The sequence below is a fragment of the Heptranchias perlo genome, chromosome 5, assembly GCF_035084215.1.
Source record: "Heptranchias perlo isolate sHepPer1 chromosome 5, sHepPer1.hap1, whole genome shotgun sequence".
In the NCBI taxonomy this organism is placed as follows: domain Eukaryota; kingdom Metazoa; phylum Chordata; class Chondrichthyes; order Hexanchiformes; family Hexanchidae; genus Heptranchias; species Heptranchias perlo.
Genome location: NC_090329.1, coordinates 24,278,013 through 24,299,414, shown reverse-complemented (window position 1 = coordinate 24,299,414; position 21,402 = coordinate 24,278,013). Strand labels below are relative to the sequence as shown.

At 40.2% G+C, this 21,402-nt stretch overlaps 1 protein-coding gene across 4 annotated transcripts in view; it reads right to left on the bottom strand.

Moving 5' to 3' along the window:
- Positions 1-21,402, bottom strand: part of tsnax (translin-associated factor X) — an 81,103-nt gene that overhangs the window by 7,490 nt on the left and 52,211 nt on the right. For all 4 annotated transcript variants that reach the window (XM_067984144.1, XM_067984142.1, XM_067984143.1 and 1 more), the window contains exon 5: positions 5,771-5,898. In XM_067984144.1, coding sequence (XP_067840245.1) covers positions 5,771-5,898 — 128 coding nt within the window. The remainder of the gene's footprint in view (positions 1-5,770; positions 5,899-21,402) is intronic.

The window sequence follows — 21,402 nt, the reverse complement described above, 5'->3', positions numbered from 1 at the left end:
AACGGAGTGGATTGCAAACAGAGTGGGAACTTGAGAATTTGGTGAGAGGGGGAATTAGATGTAGAGGGGGAAGGACAGTGAACAGAGAGAAAGAACTGAGAGACCTGGAATAAAAGGGTAGGTTAATCCAGGTAAGTAAACAGTAAGTAAATTAATAGTATGAGTATCTAAAGGGAGTTTAGAAAAAAAAGGTTTCTAAATATAATGGACGGGCAGCTGAGACCCATTGCCTGCAATTCCTGTGCCATGTGGGAACTTCAGGAGCTTCACGTGTCCTGGAGGACCACATGTGCAGGAAATGCCTCCAGTTGCTCGAGCTCAAGCTGAGGGTTTCTGAGCTTAAGGAGCAGCTGGAGTCACTGCAGAGCATAAGGGAGGTTGAAGGTTTCCTGGATTGTATGTTCCAGGAGGTGGTCACCCCGCAGCCACAGAGAGTTCAGGATAGCAAGTGGGTGGCCTCCAAAAGACTAGCAAGAGGCAGGCAGTGCAGGAATCTTCTGGGTGTATGCCACTCTCAAACCAGTATTCAGCACTGACTACCAGTGAGGGTGGCGACACCTCGCAGGAGTGCAGTCTTGAGCATGGCATCATGGGGCAAAGAACTGCCACAGAGGGGCACAGTGAAGTGTAGAAATACAGTAGTCATAGGGAATTCGACAGTCAGGGGGACAGACAGGCATTTCTGTGACCGTCGACGTGAGTCCCTCATGGTGTGTTGCCTCCCTGGTGCCAGGGTAAAGGACATCATGCAAAGGGTGCAGAACATTCTGCGGGGGGATGGGGGAACAGCCAGAAGTCGTGGTCCATGTGAGCACCAATAGGAAAGGAAAAGGACGAGGTCCTAAAGCTAGAGTTTCAGGAACTAGGGAGGAAGTTAAAAAGCAGGACCTCAAAAGGTAGTAATCTCTGGATTACTCCCAGTGCCACGTGCTAGTGAGTACAGAAATAGGAAGATAAGTCAGGTTAATGAGTGGCTAGCGACATGGTGCAGGAGGGAGGGGTTCAGATTCTTGAGGCATCGGACCAGTTCCGGGGCAGAAGGGACCTGTTCAAGACGGACGGGTTGCACCTCAACAGAGCTAGGACCAATATCCTTGCGGGGAGGTTCGCTAGTGCTGTGGTGGCGGTGGTGGGGGGGGATTAAAACTAATTTTGCAGGGGGGGTGGGCACCAGGATGTAGCATTAGAAAGGAGAAACAAGGTGCACAAAGGATTGGGAGAGACAGATAGCACTAGAGTAAGAAATAGTACTGTATTGAGCAGGATCAGACTAGGAGAGAATACAAGAAAGTCGAAGATAGGTTTAGAGTGCATGTGTGTAAACACACAAAGCATGATAAATAAGGCTGGTGAGCTGCAGGTGCAAATAGCCACATGGGAATATGATGCAGTGTCGATAACGGAGACCTGGCTCAAAAAAGGGCAGAATTGGATACTAAATATTCCTGGATACAAGGTATTCAGGAAAGATAGGAAGGAAAAAAAAGAGGGGGGATGGCAGTATTGATTAAGGAGAATATTACAATGCTAGAGAGAGAGGATGTCCTAGAGGAGTCAAGGACAGAATCTATTTGGTTAGAGTTAAGAAATTATAGAAGTGCCATTATACTACTTGGCGTATTCTATAGGCCACCAACTAGTGGGAAGGATAGAGAGGAGCAAATTTGCAGGGAAATTACACAGAGTTGCAAGAACTATAAAGTAGTGATAAAAGGGGACTTCAACCATCCTAATATAGAATCGTTACAGCACAGATGGCGGCCATTCAGCCCATTGCGCCAGCTCTTTGTAAGAGCAATCCAGTTAGTCCCATTCCCCCGCTCTTTCCCCATATCCCTGCAAATCTTTTCTCTTCAAATATTTATCCAATTCCTTTTTGAAAGCCATGATTGAATATGCATCCACCACCCTTTCAGGCAGCGCATTCCATATCTAGACTGGAATAGTAGTAGTGTAAAGGACAAAAAGGGGGAGGAATTTCTGAAGTGTGTTCAGGAGAACTTTCTTGATCAGTACGTTTCCGGCCCAAAGAAGGAGGCATTGCTGGATCTGATTCTGAGGAATGAGATGGGTCGTGGAGCAAGTGTCAGTGAGAGAACAGTGATCACAGCATCATAAGGTTTAAATTAGTTATGGAAAAGGACAAGGAACAATCTAGAGTAAAAATACTTAATTGGAGGAGGGCCAATTTCAGTGGGCTGAGAACGGATCTGGCCCGGGTAAATTGGAATCAAAGATTGGCAGGCAAAACTGTAATCGAACAATGGGCGACCTTTAAAGAGGAGATGGTTCGGGTACAGTCTAGGCATATTCCCACGAGGGGGAAAGGTAGGGCAACCAAAGCCAGAGTTCTCTGGATGACAAAAGAGATAGAGAGTAAGATGAAGCAGAAAAAGGGGGCGTATGACAGATATCAGGTTGATAATACAAGTGAGAACCAGGCTGAATATGAGAGAGAGTATGTGAATAGACTGGCGGCTAATACTGAAAGGGAATTCAAAAGTCTTTTATAGGCATATAAATAGTAAACAGGTATTAAGAGGAGGGGTGGGGCCAATTAAGGACCAAAAAGGAGATCTACGCATGGAGGCAGAGGGCATGGCTGAGATACTAATTGAGTACTTTGCATCTGTCTTTAAAAAGGAAGATGATACTGCCAAAGTTACAGTAAAAGGGGAGGTAGTTGAGATACTGCATGGGGTGAACATTGATAAAGAGGAGGTACTAGAAAGGCTGGCTATGCTTAAAGTAGATAAATCACCCGGTCCGGATGGGACGCATCCTAGGTTGCTGAAGGAAGTGTAGATTAATAAAGAAAAGCCAGCATGGGTTTGTTAAAGGCAAATCGTGTTTAACTAACTTGATTGAATTTTTTGATGAGGTAAGAGGGTTGATGAGGGCAATGCAATTGATGTTGTGTATATGGACTTCCAAAAGGCGTTTGTTAAAGTGCCACATAATAGGTTTGTCAGCAAAACTGAAGCCCATGGAATAAAAGGGGCAGTGGCAGCATGAATATGAAATTGGCTAAGTGACAGGAAACAGAAAGTAGTGGTGAACAGTTGTCTTTCGGACTGGAGGAAGGTATACAGCGGTGTTCCACAGGGATCGGTACTAGGACCGCTGCTTTTTTTGATATATATTAATGACTTGGACTTGGGTGTACAGGGCACAATTTCAAAATTTGCAGATGACAAAACTTGGAAGTGTAGTAAACAGTGAGGAGGATACTAATAGACTTCAGAAGAACACAGACAGGCTGGTGGAATGGGCAGACACATGGCAGATGAAATAACGCAGGGAAGTGCAAAGTGATATTTTGGCAGGGAGAACAAGGCGAGGCAATAGAAACTAAATGGTACAATTCTAAAGGGGGTGCAGGAACAGAGAGACCTGGGGATATAAGTGCACAAATCTTTGAAGGTAGCAGGACAGGTTGAGAAAGCAGGTAATAAAGCATACAGGAACCTGGGCTTTATAAATAGAGGCATAGAGTATAAAAGCAAGGAAGTTATGTTGAACCTTCATAAAACACTGGTTCGGCCATAACTGGAGTATTGTGTCCAATTCTGGGCACCTTACTTTAGAAAGGATGTGAAGGCCTTCGAGACAGTGCAGAAAAGATTTACTAGAATGGTTCCAGGGATGAGGGACTTCAGTTACGTGGATAGACTGGAGAAGCTGGGGTTGTTCTCCTTAGAGCAGAAAAGGTTGAGAGGAGATTTGATAGAAGTGTTCAAAATCATGACGGGTTTAGATAGAGTAAATAAAGAGAAACTGTTCCCATTGGCAGAAGGGTCGAGAACCAGAGGACACAGATTTAAGGCGATTAGCGAAAGAACCAAAGGTGATTTGAGGAAAAACTTTTTTACGCAACGAGTAGTTACGATCTGGAATGCACTGCCTAAGCGGGTGGTGGATGCAGATTCAATTGCGGCTTTCAAAAAGGAACTGGATAAATATTTGAAGGGAAAAAATTTGCAGGGCTACGGGGAAAGACCGGGGAATTGGACTAACTGGATTGCTCTTACACAGAGCCGGCACAGGCTCAATGGGCCGAATGGCCTCCTTCTGTGCTGTAATGATTCTATAATTCTAATCAACAGAAAATACATTATCCTTGCTCAATTGGTGTGGGGTAGGGAAAGGAGGACTGAAGACAAAAACCTCAGAACAATACAAGATTGTTGAGCTACAGATAAAAGGGACATATCTGGATACTGTCTCTAACAAGATGAATGGATTTGTTGTAAAATTAAACTGCAGTAATCACTACACTCTGCAGAATATTCACAAAATGTTAACCATTAAGAAAGCAAATGGGGTGGGGGGGTGCATTCAATGACACAATACCATACTTTAAAAAAAAACTTTAGAACCTTGAATTAACTCATGGGATTCCCACTCCATATCCTAAAGTAGGATTGATCTTGGACTTGGATAATCAGAGTAACCAATACTGGATCAAAATGCTTATATGAAAAAATGCTTGAACTAAAAAAGGTCAGAACAGTTCAACTGAGAAAGGATTTGACCATGTAAAGGCCACATGATGAAGTGATGTGCAACATGGTTTGGGCCTGAATTCATCTCGACAAAGCAGCGATCCTCTTCTTTGTACTTGGAAATAAAGGATTTCCTAATTCAACAGCTGGGGGTATTCCTTAAATCAATCAGTTCTTTTTGTCTAGTTAATAATGAGAGTAGTAGCATGTCTGCACCTTGCAAAGACCGTTTTGGTCCTGGGCCTATCTGCTAACTTTTCGAGCAGCATGTGGTAAACTACACATTACATTCACCAATACATTTGTCACTCCAGCAGATCTGGAGAGAGATGGGAATAACTGGCCTGGGGTCTGCTAGCTAATGAAAAAAAATTAATTATTTTTAGAAACTCTGCAACAAAGGATAGAAAGCTGAGAGTAGGAGGATGTTTCACATCATATCTTTGGTTATGTTTGGGTTAAAAAAAAAAGACTAATTTGCATAGCGTCTTAATGTCTTTCAAACATCTCAAGGCGTTTCATGTACATTGAATTACTTTCAGCGCAGTGATCGTTACATGGGCAAAGGCAGCAGCTATTATGCAAAGTGAGGTCCTAGAACATTTCTACACACAAAGGGTTGTAGAAGTTTGGAACTCTCTTCCGCAAACGGCAATTGACACTAGCTCAATTGTTAAATTTAAATCGGAGATAGATAGCTTTTTGGCAACCAAAGGTATTAAGGGATATGGGCCAAAGGCAGGTATATGGAGTTAGATCACAGATCAGCCATGATCTTATCAAATGGCGGAGCAGGTACGAGGGGCTGAATGGCCTACTCCTGTTCCTATGTTCCTAGTAATGAGTCGAATGTCCATGTGGCACTGGTGGAGGGAAGACTATGAAGCAGGAGATCAGGAGTCTCCCCTCCTCTTTGAATAGTGCCTTGGGATTTTTAATGTCTACCTGTGGTTCAGGTGGACATTAAACAGTCTTCCCTCCCTCTCTGCTTTCTATCCTTCATTGTGAGGTTTCACCGGGCCCCAATTTCCTGGAACATATTGCTCCGCTCCATTTCATATCCTCAAGTTAAAATTTTTAAAACTTAAAAAAGTGATTTTTCAGGAAACCTATGTCCACACAATTGTGCTTTCCAGCATAGATCACTGGATAGCAATCAGGAGCAGCCTAGTTTTTCCCCCCACTTACCTTCAAATGATCCAGCTGATAATAAATATGTAAATGAATATTCTCAGGCAGTTTCAAATGGAGAAAAGAAATCTCACCTCAGAATTCTGCGCTTGTTCTTTTTTTGGAGTAAAAACTAAATGCCCATTAATCTCTTCAAGGCTGATCAGGCTTCTAGTCCTAATAAAATGTTGGAATGAAACAGCTTCCACATATTCCTGTAATCCTGCAATTAAAAACAAAGAATATTGAAATCCAGACAATGGGTGTTAACATTTTTCACAAAGGAAAGGCACTATTTCGAAAACAGTACATCTAAAAACCAAACCAGGAGTCCATGTGAAACTAGAGTAGTTAAGTGATCTTTTATAGGTCAGGCTGATAGTAGAAAGCACAAATTCCTCTTCATAGGTACAAACTACAAAAGAGCAAAGAAGGTTGAGAGGTGATTTGATAGAAGTGTTCAAAATCATGAAGGGTTTAGATAAAGTAAATAAAGAGAAACTGTTCCCATTGGCAGAAGGGTCAAGAACCAGAGGACACAGATTTAAAGTGATTGGCAAAAGAACAAAAGGCGACGAGAAAAAACTTTTTTAACGCAGCAAGTAGTTATGATCTGGAATGGGGTGCCTGAAATGGTGGTGGAAGCAGATTCAATCGTGGTTTTCAAAAAGGAAGTGGATAAATACTTGAAGGGAAAAAATTTGCAGGGCTACAGGGAAAGAGCGGGAGAATGGAACTAACTGGATTGCTCTTACAAAGAGTCAGCCTGGGCTCGATGGGCCAAATGGCCTCCTGTGTTGTAACCATTCTCTGATTCAAAAAAACTTCAAAAAAATAAACTCAAAAACAGACCTGAACAAATGCCCATAACCAAAGCCATTGCTCCAAGGTGACTAAATAAATTATTTTTTATTACATTGGATTCCAGGATTTTTTTTAAAAACTGGTTTGGGATCACATTCTAAAATTCCGTTTGTTTTTCTGTGAAAACTGAAACCTGATGGCCACATACGTGACATGCAAAAAGCATTAGTTATAATCTGGGCGCAGTGGGACAGGAAAGGTCATGGCTTATACTGCAGCTCGACCCAATATTCCAACAGTTCTATTATAAAAAAAATATTGTAAACAATTTTACAACACCAAGTTATAGTCCAACAATTTTATTTTAAAATCCACAAGCTTTTGGAGGCTTCTTCCTTCCTCAGGTGAATGTGGAAATGACATTTCCACATTCCACATTCACCTGAGGAAGGAGGAAGCCTCCGAAAGCTTGTGGATTTTAAAATAAAATTGTTGGACTATAACTTGGTGTTGTAAAATTGTTTACAATTGTCAACCCCAGTCCATCACCGGCATCTCCACATCAAAAAAAATATTGAAGTACATTTTTGAACTGTGCTGTGCATTGACAATGCCAATAAATAAGGAAATGGAAACACATCTGAAAATGCCGATACAAACCTGGAATTTAGTACATGATATAATAGAGACCAGAACGATACACAGAATGAGCAACAGGGCAGCGAATGACTGATGGAAGGATGCAGGTAATTACAGGTTCATACTAGTGTTCCAGAGCTAGGATTGCTATAAAGTTACTGGCCAAATAATGACAGTACCCTCACCAAATATACTGCTGTGATTGAGAAAGTCAGTTTTGGAATTTCCCAGGAAAAATTCTATACACTATTTTAAGCCAAGAGTTAAGTGAAACCATAGCTGAGATAAAATAAATCACAAGCAATATGTTGGGCTGATTTTAAAAGCAGCTTTTTACAATGTTGTAGCTGTTCCCTCCAATAAAGGAGCATTGTCAGTAATAGCAAGCTCAATTTACCACCAAGGTATTTTACACTGCTGTCAGTAGGTATAAATATTTACATTTTCTACCAATAAAATCTGGTTTTAAACACAGAGATGGGGGGAGGAAGAGAAAAAGAAGCATCCGACCAAAGTATTAACAAGATGAGAGAGACACATCCGACCAAAGTATTAACAAGGTGAGAGAGGAACGTCCGACCAAAGTATTAACAAGGTGAGAGAGGAACGTCCGACCAAAGTATTAACAAGATGAGAGAGGAACAGCAGACTGAAGTATTAACAAGATGAGAGAGGAACAGCAGACTGAAGTATTAACAAGATGAGAGAGGAACAGCAGACTGAAGTATTAACAAGATGAGAGAGAACTGTAGCCTCATAATTCCATCTCAATTACCTATTCTACTCAGTGGAAGACAGTCCTACCAGGGTGGGCTCCATCAGGAAAATGGCTGCACCATTGCTGCATTTATAATCACAGAAGCACTTCTTGAAGCAGTGCTGCAATCTAACCAGCCCTGGTGCTGTGGACACTGCTTAGCAGTCAAGTTCTGCGAGTGAATGCCATATCAGAGCATCACAAAAATAACTATTAACTTGAGCTTATAAAGTGGTGGTTCATGACTTCCCCCAGCTGCTATACCTTCCCAAGCAGCTGCAGAAGGCCTGTACAGGCCAATGAACAAAACCAAGGGAATGATGGAGGCCTCTCTCTATCAGCACTGTTTATATTTTAGAATCTACTCTTCACCCAAATATCACTTTTTGCTTGAAAGAAAATTCTAATTAAACTGGTTTTTGCACAATTTCAATTCAAACTAACAGTCTGAATCAAGCAGCTAAGAGGTAGATTGAGTACCTCATGGCGAGAAGCAGCAGTGCTGCTTTATTCATCTTATGGCAGCAGCATAAGATGATGTTGGACGTAGTGTGATCAGGTAAATGCAGCAATTTACTGCCAGATAAACAAATTAGAAAATTGAACTGAAGTTAAATTACTGTCCATGGGAAAATCAAAGGAAAGGATGTCATGTTTTAATATCAAGATTTGTAAGTATCTAATTCCCACTAAATATTCACCAACTAAATGTTAGCAAGATTGCAAAGTCCCTTGTTTATTTTAAATATCGACAAATCTAAATCTGATAGGAACAGCAACATACTACAGTACATCTGATAATTCACTTCAATGTGCACTAACTTCCCAACCCTGCAAATATAGGATTTGCTTTGTTGCTTGTAGCAAAGGAAAAACATGTTTTTCATTACAAGGCTCTTAAAATCATAACCTGTGAAAATATAAAGTACTTTAATATCCCTCTTACACGCTAGGATCATTCCCAAAAGTTAACTCCTTTTAGGTCAGGAGTTTAAAACAAATGAATATTTCTATGCACTCCTTTCTCTATCAGCTATTCTGAGACCTTTCACGTATGGTAGGGATCATGAAATTAAATTGGCGAATGCTACTGGCTGCCATGAGTTACCATAAAAAGTTAGAAAGGTAACAGCAGTGTTGCTTTAAAACAAAGTGGTACGAAACAGAAATTACAATAAACAAGAGACTTAAATTCAAGACTAAGAAAATTACTAAAAGATGTTAAGACGACCTGGAAGCCAGGACTGAGTTAAAACATGACCCTTTCGTCCCTGGTGCTTGGGTTCAAATCCAACCAGATGGTTGTGAATGTCACTGGTACAATAGGGTGCTCTTCTGAGCGTAGGGCCAAGGTATATTGTTGGAACAGAGTACAGCAAACTTCATTCTACGTTTTGGCACAATTTAGTCCACAGGGCTGCTTTATCTTGACCAGAGGTAAATACAGTGGGAAATATATTCCATTTGCCAATATTGACATTCTCATCGCCTACATTCCTTTTACTCGTTTATCTATATAACAGAACATTTTCCAGCAATATAGAGCCACGTCGGCTTCTTCCTTGGACACTTGGTAAAAATGAATGTGTTAATGTGTAGGTATATTTACATACAAAATACAATGCCTGCAGAATTACCCGGTAATAAACTTCAAACTGTTTATCCATAAACTTATACTAATGTTGCCATTGTTTTTAATCCTTCAATGTGTATTTCAGTACATTACAACCTCAGTGTGTTCTTACAGTTGCCCTGAGCAATGATAGCTGATATTGGCTCCAAAACAAAGCAAAACTTTTATAAGGAGGTTTTTACTCAGTTATCAGTACCTTTTTTAAAAAAAACATACATACACATATTTATACACACATGGGAGTGATTTTAAGATAGTAATCTAATTGCAGAGTTCAGATGGCAGCTATAAACTGATCAAGCTTTGCTGTATATTTATAAGAAAGAGTGTACTGTTTAGCTCCTGAGAGAACACTTGTAAAATGCAACTTGCACAGCAGTATTTTTACTTCACAACTGCAAGCAATCTGAACTTTCAACTGTTATTTCTAAAATCACCCTTGAATTGCAGAAAAATCAAATATTACAGCAGGGTGAGAGGAACGTCGCAGATTGAAACACTCTCAGTTTCAGCCAGCAGCTCAGATACACCCAGTATTTTAAGACTGTTTTGCATCTGTAACAAAGTGTGATATCTGTCCCATTAGATTTAAGTAATAGTGGGATTGCTCGCAGTAAGTGAGATAATGAAGTATTATACCATGTAATACAGATTATATAATTCCGCTGGTAAGGTGGAATGGTTTCCCTTTAAAGCTGCTGTTAAGTAAACAATTTCAGGTCGATCAGAGTTTAATTGTCATTTAGTCAAAAAGCTTTGCACATTGTATGGTGCCGGTCAGTTTAATACTCCAGCTGAGGGCCGCACAGTATTTTAGTATAGTTTTTCATCTACAATAGGATGTAGTGGACTGATGTATTGTTATTAGCAAATTTCTAGTGATCGCTCAGAACACAGCTCACATGGAGTTGGCTTATATATTGTTTCATAAGGATAGGAACGTTATACCATGTAATACACAGCATATTATTCTGCTGCTAATGTGACGCTGCATCCCTTTAAGGCTATACGGTGAGTTCAGAGCTTAATTATTATGCATGGTACAGGTAGTCAGAGCCGCAACTTTGTTTGCTAAGTCAATTCAAAGTCTGTTCCAGGTGTGTTTCTCTGTACATTTAAAATTCCTGTCTTTGTTGTTTATGCTTCTTAAGAGTGACACAGAACTTTTCCTGCAACACTTAAAAGTGTGACAGTTAGGAAATGTGCAAGAGACAGACAGGATCTAAAAATCCCCGAATATATTTGTCAAACCATCTCACCGTAATCACTGTACCAATGGTTTAAAAAGAGTTTTGATTCTCTTCCATTTTGCTATATCCCTTCTGAAAGGTACTCCATTACTTCTTTATCACTTTCATTCTCTCTCTCACTTGCTCTATTTTTATTCTACTAATTTTCCAGAAATGTACACAGGCCAACAGAAATAAAAGGAGGTAAAATTGTTCCTGGGCAGTAGCGCAAAACAGGCAATAGCAAAATCAGTTTTATACCCTGCTCCGTTTTCTTTTCCCTTGAAGTGAAAAAGAAAATTGGGCTGAGTGTAGAGCGGACTGCCTATTTGCTTTTGATTGGTTATAGCAAAACAATTTCGCCCCCAAAGTCTCCAAATATTACAGTGATCAGTACAAAGTTATGACCTTTCACACAAATAATATTTCTAAACATTGATCCATGCTTCACTATACTTTAAACTTATAAACATATCAACAGAATATAGGAACTGGAGGAGGTGTTCAGTTCAGCAAGCCTGCTCAAGCCTGCTCTGCCATTTTAGTTAGCCATGGCAGCTCTATCTCTTTAATCCCAGATTCCTTGCCTCTTCTCCATAATGCCTTAATACCCTTCCTTCTCGGGTAAGAATTTATCTCTCTTCTAAAGACCTCAATTGACCTTTTGCATTGATACCTTCTGGGACGGTGTGCATCATCCATATTTCCACAACCCTTGTTTGAAGTTTTTGCTGAAATCACTTTTAACCAACTTTTCTTGAATTCTATAACTATATCCTCATGTATACCATTCCCCTGCTACAGGGAAGAGTCGTTCCCTATCTACCATATCAATTTCCCTTTGTTGTTTCAAAACCTCAATAAAATTACCCCTTAATCTCTTCATCTCCAAGGAATATTACCCAAATCTCACTCAATCTCTCATCATTACTCAGTGCCTTCATCTCAGGTATTATCCTGATGAATCATTGTGGACTCTCTCCAAGGCAAGTATATCCTTCCTAAGGTGGGGGTGTCCAAATTGAACACAATATCTCGAATGATCTCTGACCAGCGCCCTGCAAAATTGCAGTAGCATTTCCTAGCTTTTATATACTAAATCTCTTGTAATGAAACCCAGCATCCCATTAGCCTATTTGATCGCTTTTGGCAACCGTAAACTAGCTTTCAATAATCTATGAACTTGGACCCCAAATCCCATTGTTCACCTACCCCTGCTGCAGTATTTCCCCATTTAGACTGTACTCCCATCCTTACATCCAAACTGTAACTGCCATTATTCTGCCCACTCACTTAATCAATGTTTATTTGCAATTTTCTGCTCTCCTCTCCACAATTCACTGTACCTCCTAGTTTAGTATCCAGGATAGGGATATACCTTTTCTATATATGTACTTCATATTAAAAACCCATACATCTTCACACACTTCTTAGTAATTTGTGATGGAAAAAGTTGACATGTCTACAGGTATAATGGAAGTTTTCTGTGTAAACTGATCATACAATAATTACATCCTCTCCTCAGTGGAGACAATGCAACGCCATCACTGGTGGGAAGGTGTAAATACAGCATGACAAGTTTACATAGATTGTTTGCATTTTAAATGTGGAAACAGGAATTTGTCATGGAAATAGAAAAATAAGGATACAATGCACAAATTTAAAATAGGGACTGAATTACATCCGTACACCCTGGTCCAATTATCCCCAGCCCTCTAATCCCACTTCACCCTTAGACTTGATTTTGAATCCCTATGTGCAATATCATCGGCTAGTATTTTATATTTTTGCTGGGTTTTAATCTTTTAATAATATAAATGTTTCATGACCATTTACATGATTTTTTTCAAGCATTGCCTGTTTGCACCAGCATGGTTGCTGACTACGATAATTAGTTGTTACACACGGGGAGTCCATACGAAGTGTGAAGTAGGGTTAGACAGCAGGGATATTTGGACTAGGGTGAGCAGATGAAATTCAATCTCCATTATAAAGTCCAGTACTACAAATAGTATAATGGGTTTCCCCATTGGAGCGAGGATACCAGACATATTAAATAGAGTTATAGTTTAATAGCAAAACTTATGGCAATTTGGAAAAAGAAGTGGAGCTGGCTGGAGCATTGGAATTTCTTTGCAGTACAGGCCGTGGAGCTGGGAGACACAAAACCGAGCAGCTGCAGTGCCACCACAGGTAGGAAGTGTAATTACAGCATGACAAGTGGATAAATACTTGAAGGGAAAACAATTACAGGGCTATAGGGAAAGAGCAGAGGGCTGGGACTAATTGGATAGCTGTACCAAAGAGCCGGCACAAGCACAATGGGCCGAATGGCCTCCTTCTGTGCTGTATCACACTACTATGAAGTCAATTAAATTAGTCAAGAATAGCTTATCCTTTACAAATCCATGCTGACTGTCCATTACCTTTCCAAGTGTTCATTAATCTCACCTCATATGGATTCACACGTTTATCCACAATCAAAGTAAGACTACTTGGCCTATAATTTCCCATCTTATCCTGTTCCCCTCTTTTGAACATTTGCCACCCTTCAGTGCTTTACCATAGTTCTTCTTTACAAAGATTTTTGAAAAATTATGGTTGGTGCATCCGTTATCTCCATCCCAAATTCTAGAATTTTGAAGCACAAAATATTTTAGGTAGCAAGAAAATAAAAATGGTAATGAAAAGACTTTCAAACATCTTTTGTGAATGATTTGATTGGTTCAGTTTTCAGTTTCTGCCTTCTTTTGATGGTAGTTTTTCATTAATTCCGTAGTCTGAGTTCTAATTAATTGTTATTTTACAAATACAAAATTTGAGCCAATTGAGTGAAAATGTGACAGAAATCTGTATAAGTGTCACAGGAAGCATGACAGAGAGGAAATGCACACTGAACACAATGTTTTAATATATTACTGGCCGATCTCTTGTGCTTTTTCCTTACTGCAAGACACATTATGCACGGTTTATAAAGACAGGTGTTTTACACCGTGTAATGCACAATTTATAATTCTGCTCAGGTGAAGCAGAATTTTAAGGCAACTAACTCTCGAGTTAAAGTTGTTATTAAGTGGACACACAAGCTCAGGTCATTCACATTGTTTGGTTTGGGAACTTCGCAACTTGTAAAGTGCTTGTCTATTCTGACCAAGGTCAGAAGAAACCAGCATTAAATAACTGATTATTTCTGCTTTTTAAAAAAAAATTATGCATCTGGGTAAGTGCGATTGATATCTGTGCATACTGATGTACTATTTTACAAACAAATCCCCATGGTGCTGCTTGCAGTAAGTCAGAGCAGGCCTTTTATAAGTCCAGGAACACACATTGAGTGTAGGTGTATGTCCCTTTGAGGTTGTATTTGTTTTGCAGTCTTTCAGCAGTAATTCTGTAACTTGGCCCTGGTATACTTTTCCAGTCTGGAACAAGCAGATAGGGGGCTAATTCAATTCCTGAGCAGAGATCAGGTTTCTATTTTTAAAATAATTGGGACCATAAATCAATCTGCATAAAACCTATAACTTTTGGCTTAGGTTGATTTGTTTATTTAAAACAGGTGGTCTTTCTGATAACACAAAGTTTCCAGAAAAAAGGTTATGTAAATGTCACTCAGAGATCAAGCCTCTTTTAACATGAGGATTTCTTATGGGAACAACTACTAATTATTCTTGCTGTGATGTTAAAAAAAATGCACTAGTAAACATAATCATAAAGTTAATTTCAAGGCTCCTAGATAACTACTATAAAATAGTTTGGCCATTAGCATTTCCTTTAAAAGTTGGCAGACATGAAATCTGATGGAAAAATATTCAAGATTGTAAGGGAGACAAATGGTCAAAGGTCACAAAAACAAACTTCAACTTTAGTTGTTGATCTTTGTGCTATTTATTAAATATCACAAAACAGAGACAAGGTTAATATTTATTCAGTAACTCATTCTTAGAACGTGGATCTCCTCCACATAGTATCTCCTATGAAGGCTGCAGAACCATTAGACAACAGCACTGTAGCTGGCAAAAGCTTTTGATCCACTGTACATATTAGGTAAGTGTTTTTACATTTAGTGCTTCTGTATGCTGACTGTGGGACAGCGAGGTCTGAATGCCAGCCCCTCAAGTTTACAACAATCTGGGTCTAAGATTTTACAACCAGAATAAGGGAGCCAGTCTTATCAATGTAAACCCAGGAAGCCAACACTCGGATGTCAGCCATGTAATCTGCTGGGAGAGGCAGAATACCACTTTTTAAAAAAAAACCAAGGCCAATTCAAAGCGAAAGAAATTTGGAAAATTTTTGACCCCCTTAGGCGATCAAAACTAGAGCAGGAGACCACATTGACCAGGTTTTATATTATGCAGTATTTCACCTGTCTTTTGTATGCTGTGATTTCTGCACCAGCCAAAAACTGGTCCAGCTCTCTTTTGAAGATATACAAAAACCTGCATGAGCCAGCAACACATTCCATCAATCCACTATATTCTGGGAAAAGAAGAACCCCGACATCTAACCCAGTTGCCCTAATTTATACGCAGGACCTCTGATCCTCCCTAATCGCTCTAATTGAAATAATCTGTCAATATGAACACAGTCTAGTCCTTTCATTATTTTAAATACCTCTGTCAGATGCCACTGGACCTACTGTTAAATACAGAAGTCCAGTATTAATTCAAGCCCTGATCAGGTGAGCTGAGGTTTTCAGAGGATGGACGATGGGAGGCCGGTCATGACAGCATTGGAAAAGCCATGTCTGGAGGTGACAAAGGCATGATTGAGGGTTTCAGCAGCAGATGGATTGAGGAAAGCAATGTTACGGAGGTGGAAGTAGGCCATCTTAATGCCAAGAGGATATGGGGTTGGAAACTCAGCTCAGGCTTGAATAGGTTGCCAAGGTTGCGAACAGTCTGGTTCAGCCCGAGTCAGTGACCAGGGAGGGGGATGGAATCGGTGGTGAGGGAACGGAATTTGTGGTGGGGGCAGAAGATGATGGCTTCAGTCTTCCCAGTGTTTAACTGAAGGAAATTGTAGCTCATCCAAGCTTGGATGTTGGGCAAGCACTCTGACAACAATGAAGTGGTGGAGCGGTCAAGAGAGGGGCCATGATGGCCCAGTTATCACACTCCACACACATCACAAGGGTTTCTTGCACTGCCATCCCATATGTCTAACTTAAAACTGTACGTAGTGTTAGCCTGAACTCCCACTAGCCCCATATTCTCAGGAATCAAAACTCCTCTTACTCACTTCACACAAGTATTAATTATAGGACAAAAACTCCTGTTCAGCTGCACCCCAAGGCTGAACTCTACATTCTTTTGGTCTCTTGCAGCTTAGACCTCAAAACTGTCAGGACTTATACAGAGACATAGGAACAGGAGTAGACCATTTAGCTCCTCAAGCCTGTTCCGCCATTCAATGAAATCATGGCTGATCTGTGACCTAACTCCATATACCCGCCGTAGCCCCATATCCCTTAACACCTTTGGTTAACAAAAATCTATCAATCTCAGATTTAAAATTAACAATTCATAGAATCATAAAATGGTTACAGCACAGGAGGCCATTTGGCCCATCGAGCCCATGCCAGCTCTTTGCAACAGCAATCCAGTTAGCCCCATTTCAAGCCAGCCTTGCAAATTTTTTCCCTTCAAGTATTTATCCAATTCCTTTTGAAAGCCAGGATTGAATATGCTTCCACCACTCTTTCAGACAGCGCATTCCAGATCATAACTAATCATTGCATAATAAAGCTTTTCCCTCATGTCACCTTTAGATCTTTTGCCAATCACCTTAAATCTGTGTCCTCTGGTTCTCGACCCTTCCGCCAACGGGAACAGTTTCTCTTTATTTACTTTATCTAAACCCTTCATGATTTTGAACACTTCTATCAAATCTCCTCTTAACCTTCTCTGCCCGAGGAAGAACAACCCCAGCTTCTCCAGTCTATCCACGTAACTGAAGTCCCTCATCCCTGGAACCATTCTAGTAAATCTCCTCTACGCCCTCTTTAAGGTCTTCACATCCTTCCTAAAATGCGGTACCCAGAATTAGACACAATACTCCAGTTGTGGCCGAATCAGTGTTTTATAAAGGTTCAACATAAGTTCCTTGTTTTTGTACTCTGTGTCTCTATTTATAAAGCCCAGGATCCCATATGCTTTTTTAACCGCTTTCTCAACCTGTCCTGCCACCTTCAAAGATTTATGCACATATACCCCCAGGTGTCTCTGTTCCTTCACCCCCTTTAGAAGGGTACCATTTAGTTTATATTGCTCTCCTAATTTTTCCTGTACTTCTCTGTTAAATTTCATCTGCCATGAGTCCACCCATTGCACCAGCCTGCCTATGTCCTCACCTGCCTGAAGTCTATCACCATCTGCCTCACTGTTTATTACACTTTTGTGTCATCTACAAATTTTGAAATTGTGCCCTATACACCCAAGTCATTAATGTATATCAAAAAAAAGTGGACCTAGTACCGACCCCTGGGGAACACCACTGGATATCTTTCTCCAGTCCGAAAGACAACCGTTCACCACAACTTTCTGTTCCCTGTCACTTAGCCAATTTCATATCCATGCTGCCACTGCCCCTTTTATTCCCTCGGCTTCATTTTTGCTGTCAAGCCGATTATGTGGCACTTTATCAAACGCCTTTTGAAAGTCCAAATACCCATCAACCGCATTGCCCTCATCAATCTTCTATGTTACTTCATCAAAAAACTCAATCAAATTAGTTAAACACAATTTGCCTTTAACAAATCCGTGCTGGCTTTCCTTTATTAATTAAGCTAGCATCAACCGCTGTTTGTGGAAGAGTGTTCCAAACTTCTACCATCCTTTGCGTGTAGAAGTGTTTCCTAACTTCATTCCTGAAAGTCCTGGCTCTAGTTTTTAGGCTATGTCCCCTAGTCCTAGACTCCCCAACCAGTGGAAATGGTTTCTCTCTATCTACCCTATCAGTTCCCCTTAATATCTTGAAAACTTCGATTAAATCACCCCATAACCTTCTAAATTCCAGGGAAGATAACCCTCGTTTGTGTAATTGCTGCTCTTAATTTAACCCTTGGAGTCCAGGTATCATTTAGTAAATCTACGCTGCACTCTCTCAAAGGTCAATATATCTTTCCTAAGTTGCAGTGCCCAGAACCGCACACAGTACTCCAGGTGTGGTCTAACCAGGGCTTTGTACAGCTGTAGCATAACTTCTACCCCTTGTATTCTCTTCCTTTAGATATAAAGGCCAACATTCCATTAGCCTTTTTGATTATTTTCTATACTTGTCCATGACAGGAGATGGACAGCGGCTGCTGATGCCCACTGGCTCTACATGGGGGCTTATTTCATAAGTTTTAAATAATTTATTACAGTGCTCATCTGACTGTTGCTATTCCCAGGGGTATTTTGTGACAGCCAGGTTAAACTAGCTGCCAGACAAGATAACCACTTGAACCAGATTCAAGAGGAAACAAACAGAAATTGACTCAATGCTTTCTTTGTTCCTCTTGTTTTCTATATAAATGCACTTGTCACAACTTGCACCATTAAATCTGAAAAAATGACCTTAAGGTAAGCAACTCATTTCTGAGAAATGTGAACATTTATATCACTGCAAATGTATCTCATCGTTCAAAAACATGAACAGCATTCAGCACAGACGCACTGGGCCAAATGGCCTCCTTCTGTGCTGTAAGATTCTATGATTTATACCACTGCAAATTCATCTCATTCTTCAAAATATGCACATTTATAAACATTGCGGATACATATCCTTTGGAAATTGAAAAACTGAACCATCTACTTTTGTTAGCTTTCTAGAAGGTTCCGCCCCCTCCCATTCCCAAGTGGTCTGAATCAATTCCTGACTGTGCTTTTATTGTTACACCAATTTTACAAAGGCCATCAGTAAAGGTGAATAATAAAATCAGGGGACAGTGTGGGATAATTTTAAGGCAGTGTTGAAATATTTCTCTGAATCTACATACATCATGAATAGAAGCAACATTATGTATTCTATTTGACACAACTTTTCATTATTTAAAATGTATTTTGAACATCCGATAGTATCCATTTCATTCGTATTTGCTAGTTACTACAAGTCTCATGTTGGGACCGTGCAGGACAACAACGTTCACCTGAGGAAGGAGGAAGCCTCCGAAAGCTTGTGAATTTAAAATAAAATTGCTGGACTATAACTTGGTGTTGTAAAATTGTTTACAATTGTCAAACCCAGTCCATCACCGGCATCTCCACAGCACATGACTAGTTCATGAATAATGCGTCACTTCCAAAAAAAAAACATCATCTAAAGGGGGAATTAGCCTAATAAAGTCAAAACAGTATGCTTAAAATGTAGTGGTCTGAATTGCTTTCAAATTATAAACAGGACAGGAAATTTCAGGAAAGGCTGAGTTATATTGATGTAAAGGTCAGCACTGAATAGGAGAACTTCCAAATGCCATTCTCCTGTTTTATCGGTTTGCCACTGGTCACCATCAGACCTGTGGGAAAGCCAACAGAAAGTAGCCTTGTTTTCCATTCCTCCAATGGCCACCTTTGGGACTCTCAGGCTGCCGAGGTAATGAGGCAAATTGTTGTTATGAATTTCAATTTGTAATGCAGTTACCATCTTCTATGAAACCTCCTACAGCCAAGAAAGAAGCACAGTTCACGGTCCTGACTTACCCACTCTATAATAAGCCAACAGAAGGAAGGGAGCAGTGAAACAGCTTCATAGCTTGGGTCCCAAACCTTAAACGAAAATAAAAGTGGCCAATTTTTCTTCTTCGCATTAATGCAGACATATTTTCATATCGGCTAACCACAGGAGCCCAATCCACAGACATTTAGGTACGATGCCAATGCCATGAGGCCATAAAACTACTGGTTCGCTATTCTTATAGAATCATACAGCTTAGGAGGCCATTCAGTCCATCGTGCCTGTGCCGGCACTTTAAAAGAACCACCTAATTAGGCCCAATCCCTGCTCTTACCTCATAGCTCTGCAAATTTTTCCCCTTCAAGTATATATCCAATCCCCCTTTGAAAGGTACTGTTGAATCATCTTCTACCACCCTTTCAGGCAATTCATTCCAGATCATAACTCGCTGCATAAAAAAAATTCTCATCTCCCCTCTGGTTCTTTTGCCAATTACCTTAAATCTGTGTCCTCTGGTTAACAACCTTCCTGCCAGTGGAAACAGTTTCTCCATATCAACTCTATCAAAACTCCTCTAATTTTGAACACCTTTATTAAATCTCCCTTTAACCTTCTCTGCTGTAAGGAGAACAATCCCAGATTCGCTTGTCTCTCCATGTAACTGAAGTCCCTCATCCCGGTACCATTCTAGTAAATCTCCTCTGCACCCTCTCCAAGCTCTTGACACCCTTCCTAAAGTGTGGTGCTCAGAATTGGACACAATAGTTCTCAGTCTAAACAAAACCTTGTTTGTGCTGCATCAAGCACCAACCAGGACGTGTTATATCCGATTACATCCAGTCTGGAAGTAAGATGTTCTTCTCACGCAGCACCAAGAAAGGAAAGTTTGTGTGCCATGAAACATGACATTACCCACATGCTGCTTTATCAGTAACTTTTAATAGATGAGAGCCATATGATCCGTTGTGAACTGTAATTTCCAGAATGCAACAGATAACATGCTACATGAATTCAAATATACATGCTGCAAAATAAAAGCAGCAGTGTCCTCAATGTCCTTTTACCCATTTATTTGAAGAGGTGGAATACATCCTTCTAATGGTTCATCTTAAAGGATGCAATTTTCATTTGCAGTTTAGCCAAAGACATTTTTTTCCCTCTCAGCTTCCTTCCTCAGAACAGGCTACAAGTTTTCCAGAGGCTTTGTATTGCCTTTAATCAACTTCCCCCATATCATCTGGCAGCTTCTTGGCATCTAGTTCCAGCATGGTTTGGCTCAGTTAATGGAGGCCCATGGCTGACTAAGGTTTGCTTACTTCAATTGCAGTTTAAATAAATGTTTGAAGAGTGAAAGATACTAATTGAGTAGAACGGATCCACCTGAGTTTTCAAGAGTTGTAGAATGCAGTAAGCATGAGACTGAAAGCTAATATCCTTAGAGTAAACAACAGTCTACTACAAAACCTATGAGGAAGCTGTGTCCCTTGTGGGCTGTTAAGCACATTTGCAGAGCAAAAAAGTGTCCATAACAGGAATACTAGGGAGTGGCTTCGCTGTTTTTTTAAAAAAAGATTGCTTTTTATTGCTGCAGATTTATTTTTCTGCTTCTACCGGAACTTTTCTTCCAAGAACCCCTTCTGAAAACGACGTTTCTGTTCCATGTTTCTGTTGATTTCAAATACCATAATGCTTTTAGCTATAGGACAGTTTTTTTTTCCCCCTTAAAAGACATCACACGTATACTTTACAAAGTCATGGTAGCGATTTGTCCAACAGTAGGGCTTTAAACTAATAACAGTGGGGGGAGAGGGTTCAGGTAAGGGTAAACTTACAAGTCTAAAGAGAAAAGTTGAGGCTGTAGAGCAGAGTAACGATTTGGGTAAAAACTTGTCAGGAAGGGACAGAGAGTTTAATAAAGGTATCAGGGCATTAGTGACCAAGGTCACATCAGGGAAAATCGTAAAAAGTTAAAATTAAAGGCGCTATATATGAATGCATGAAGCATTC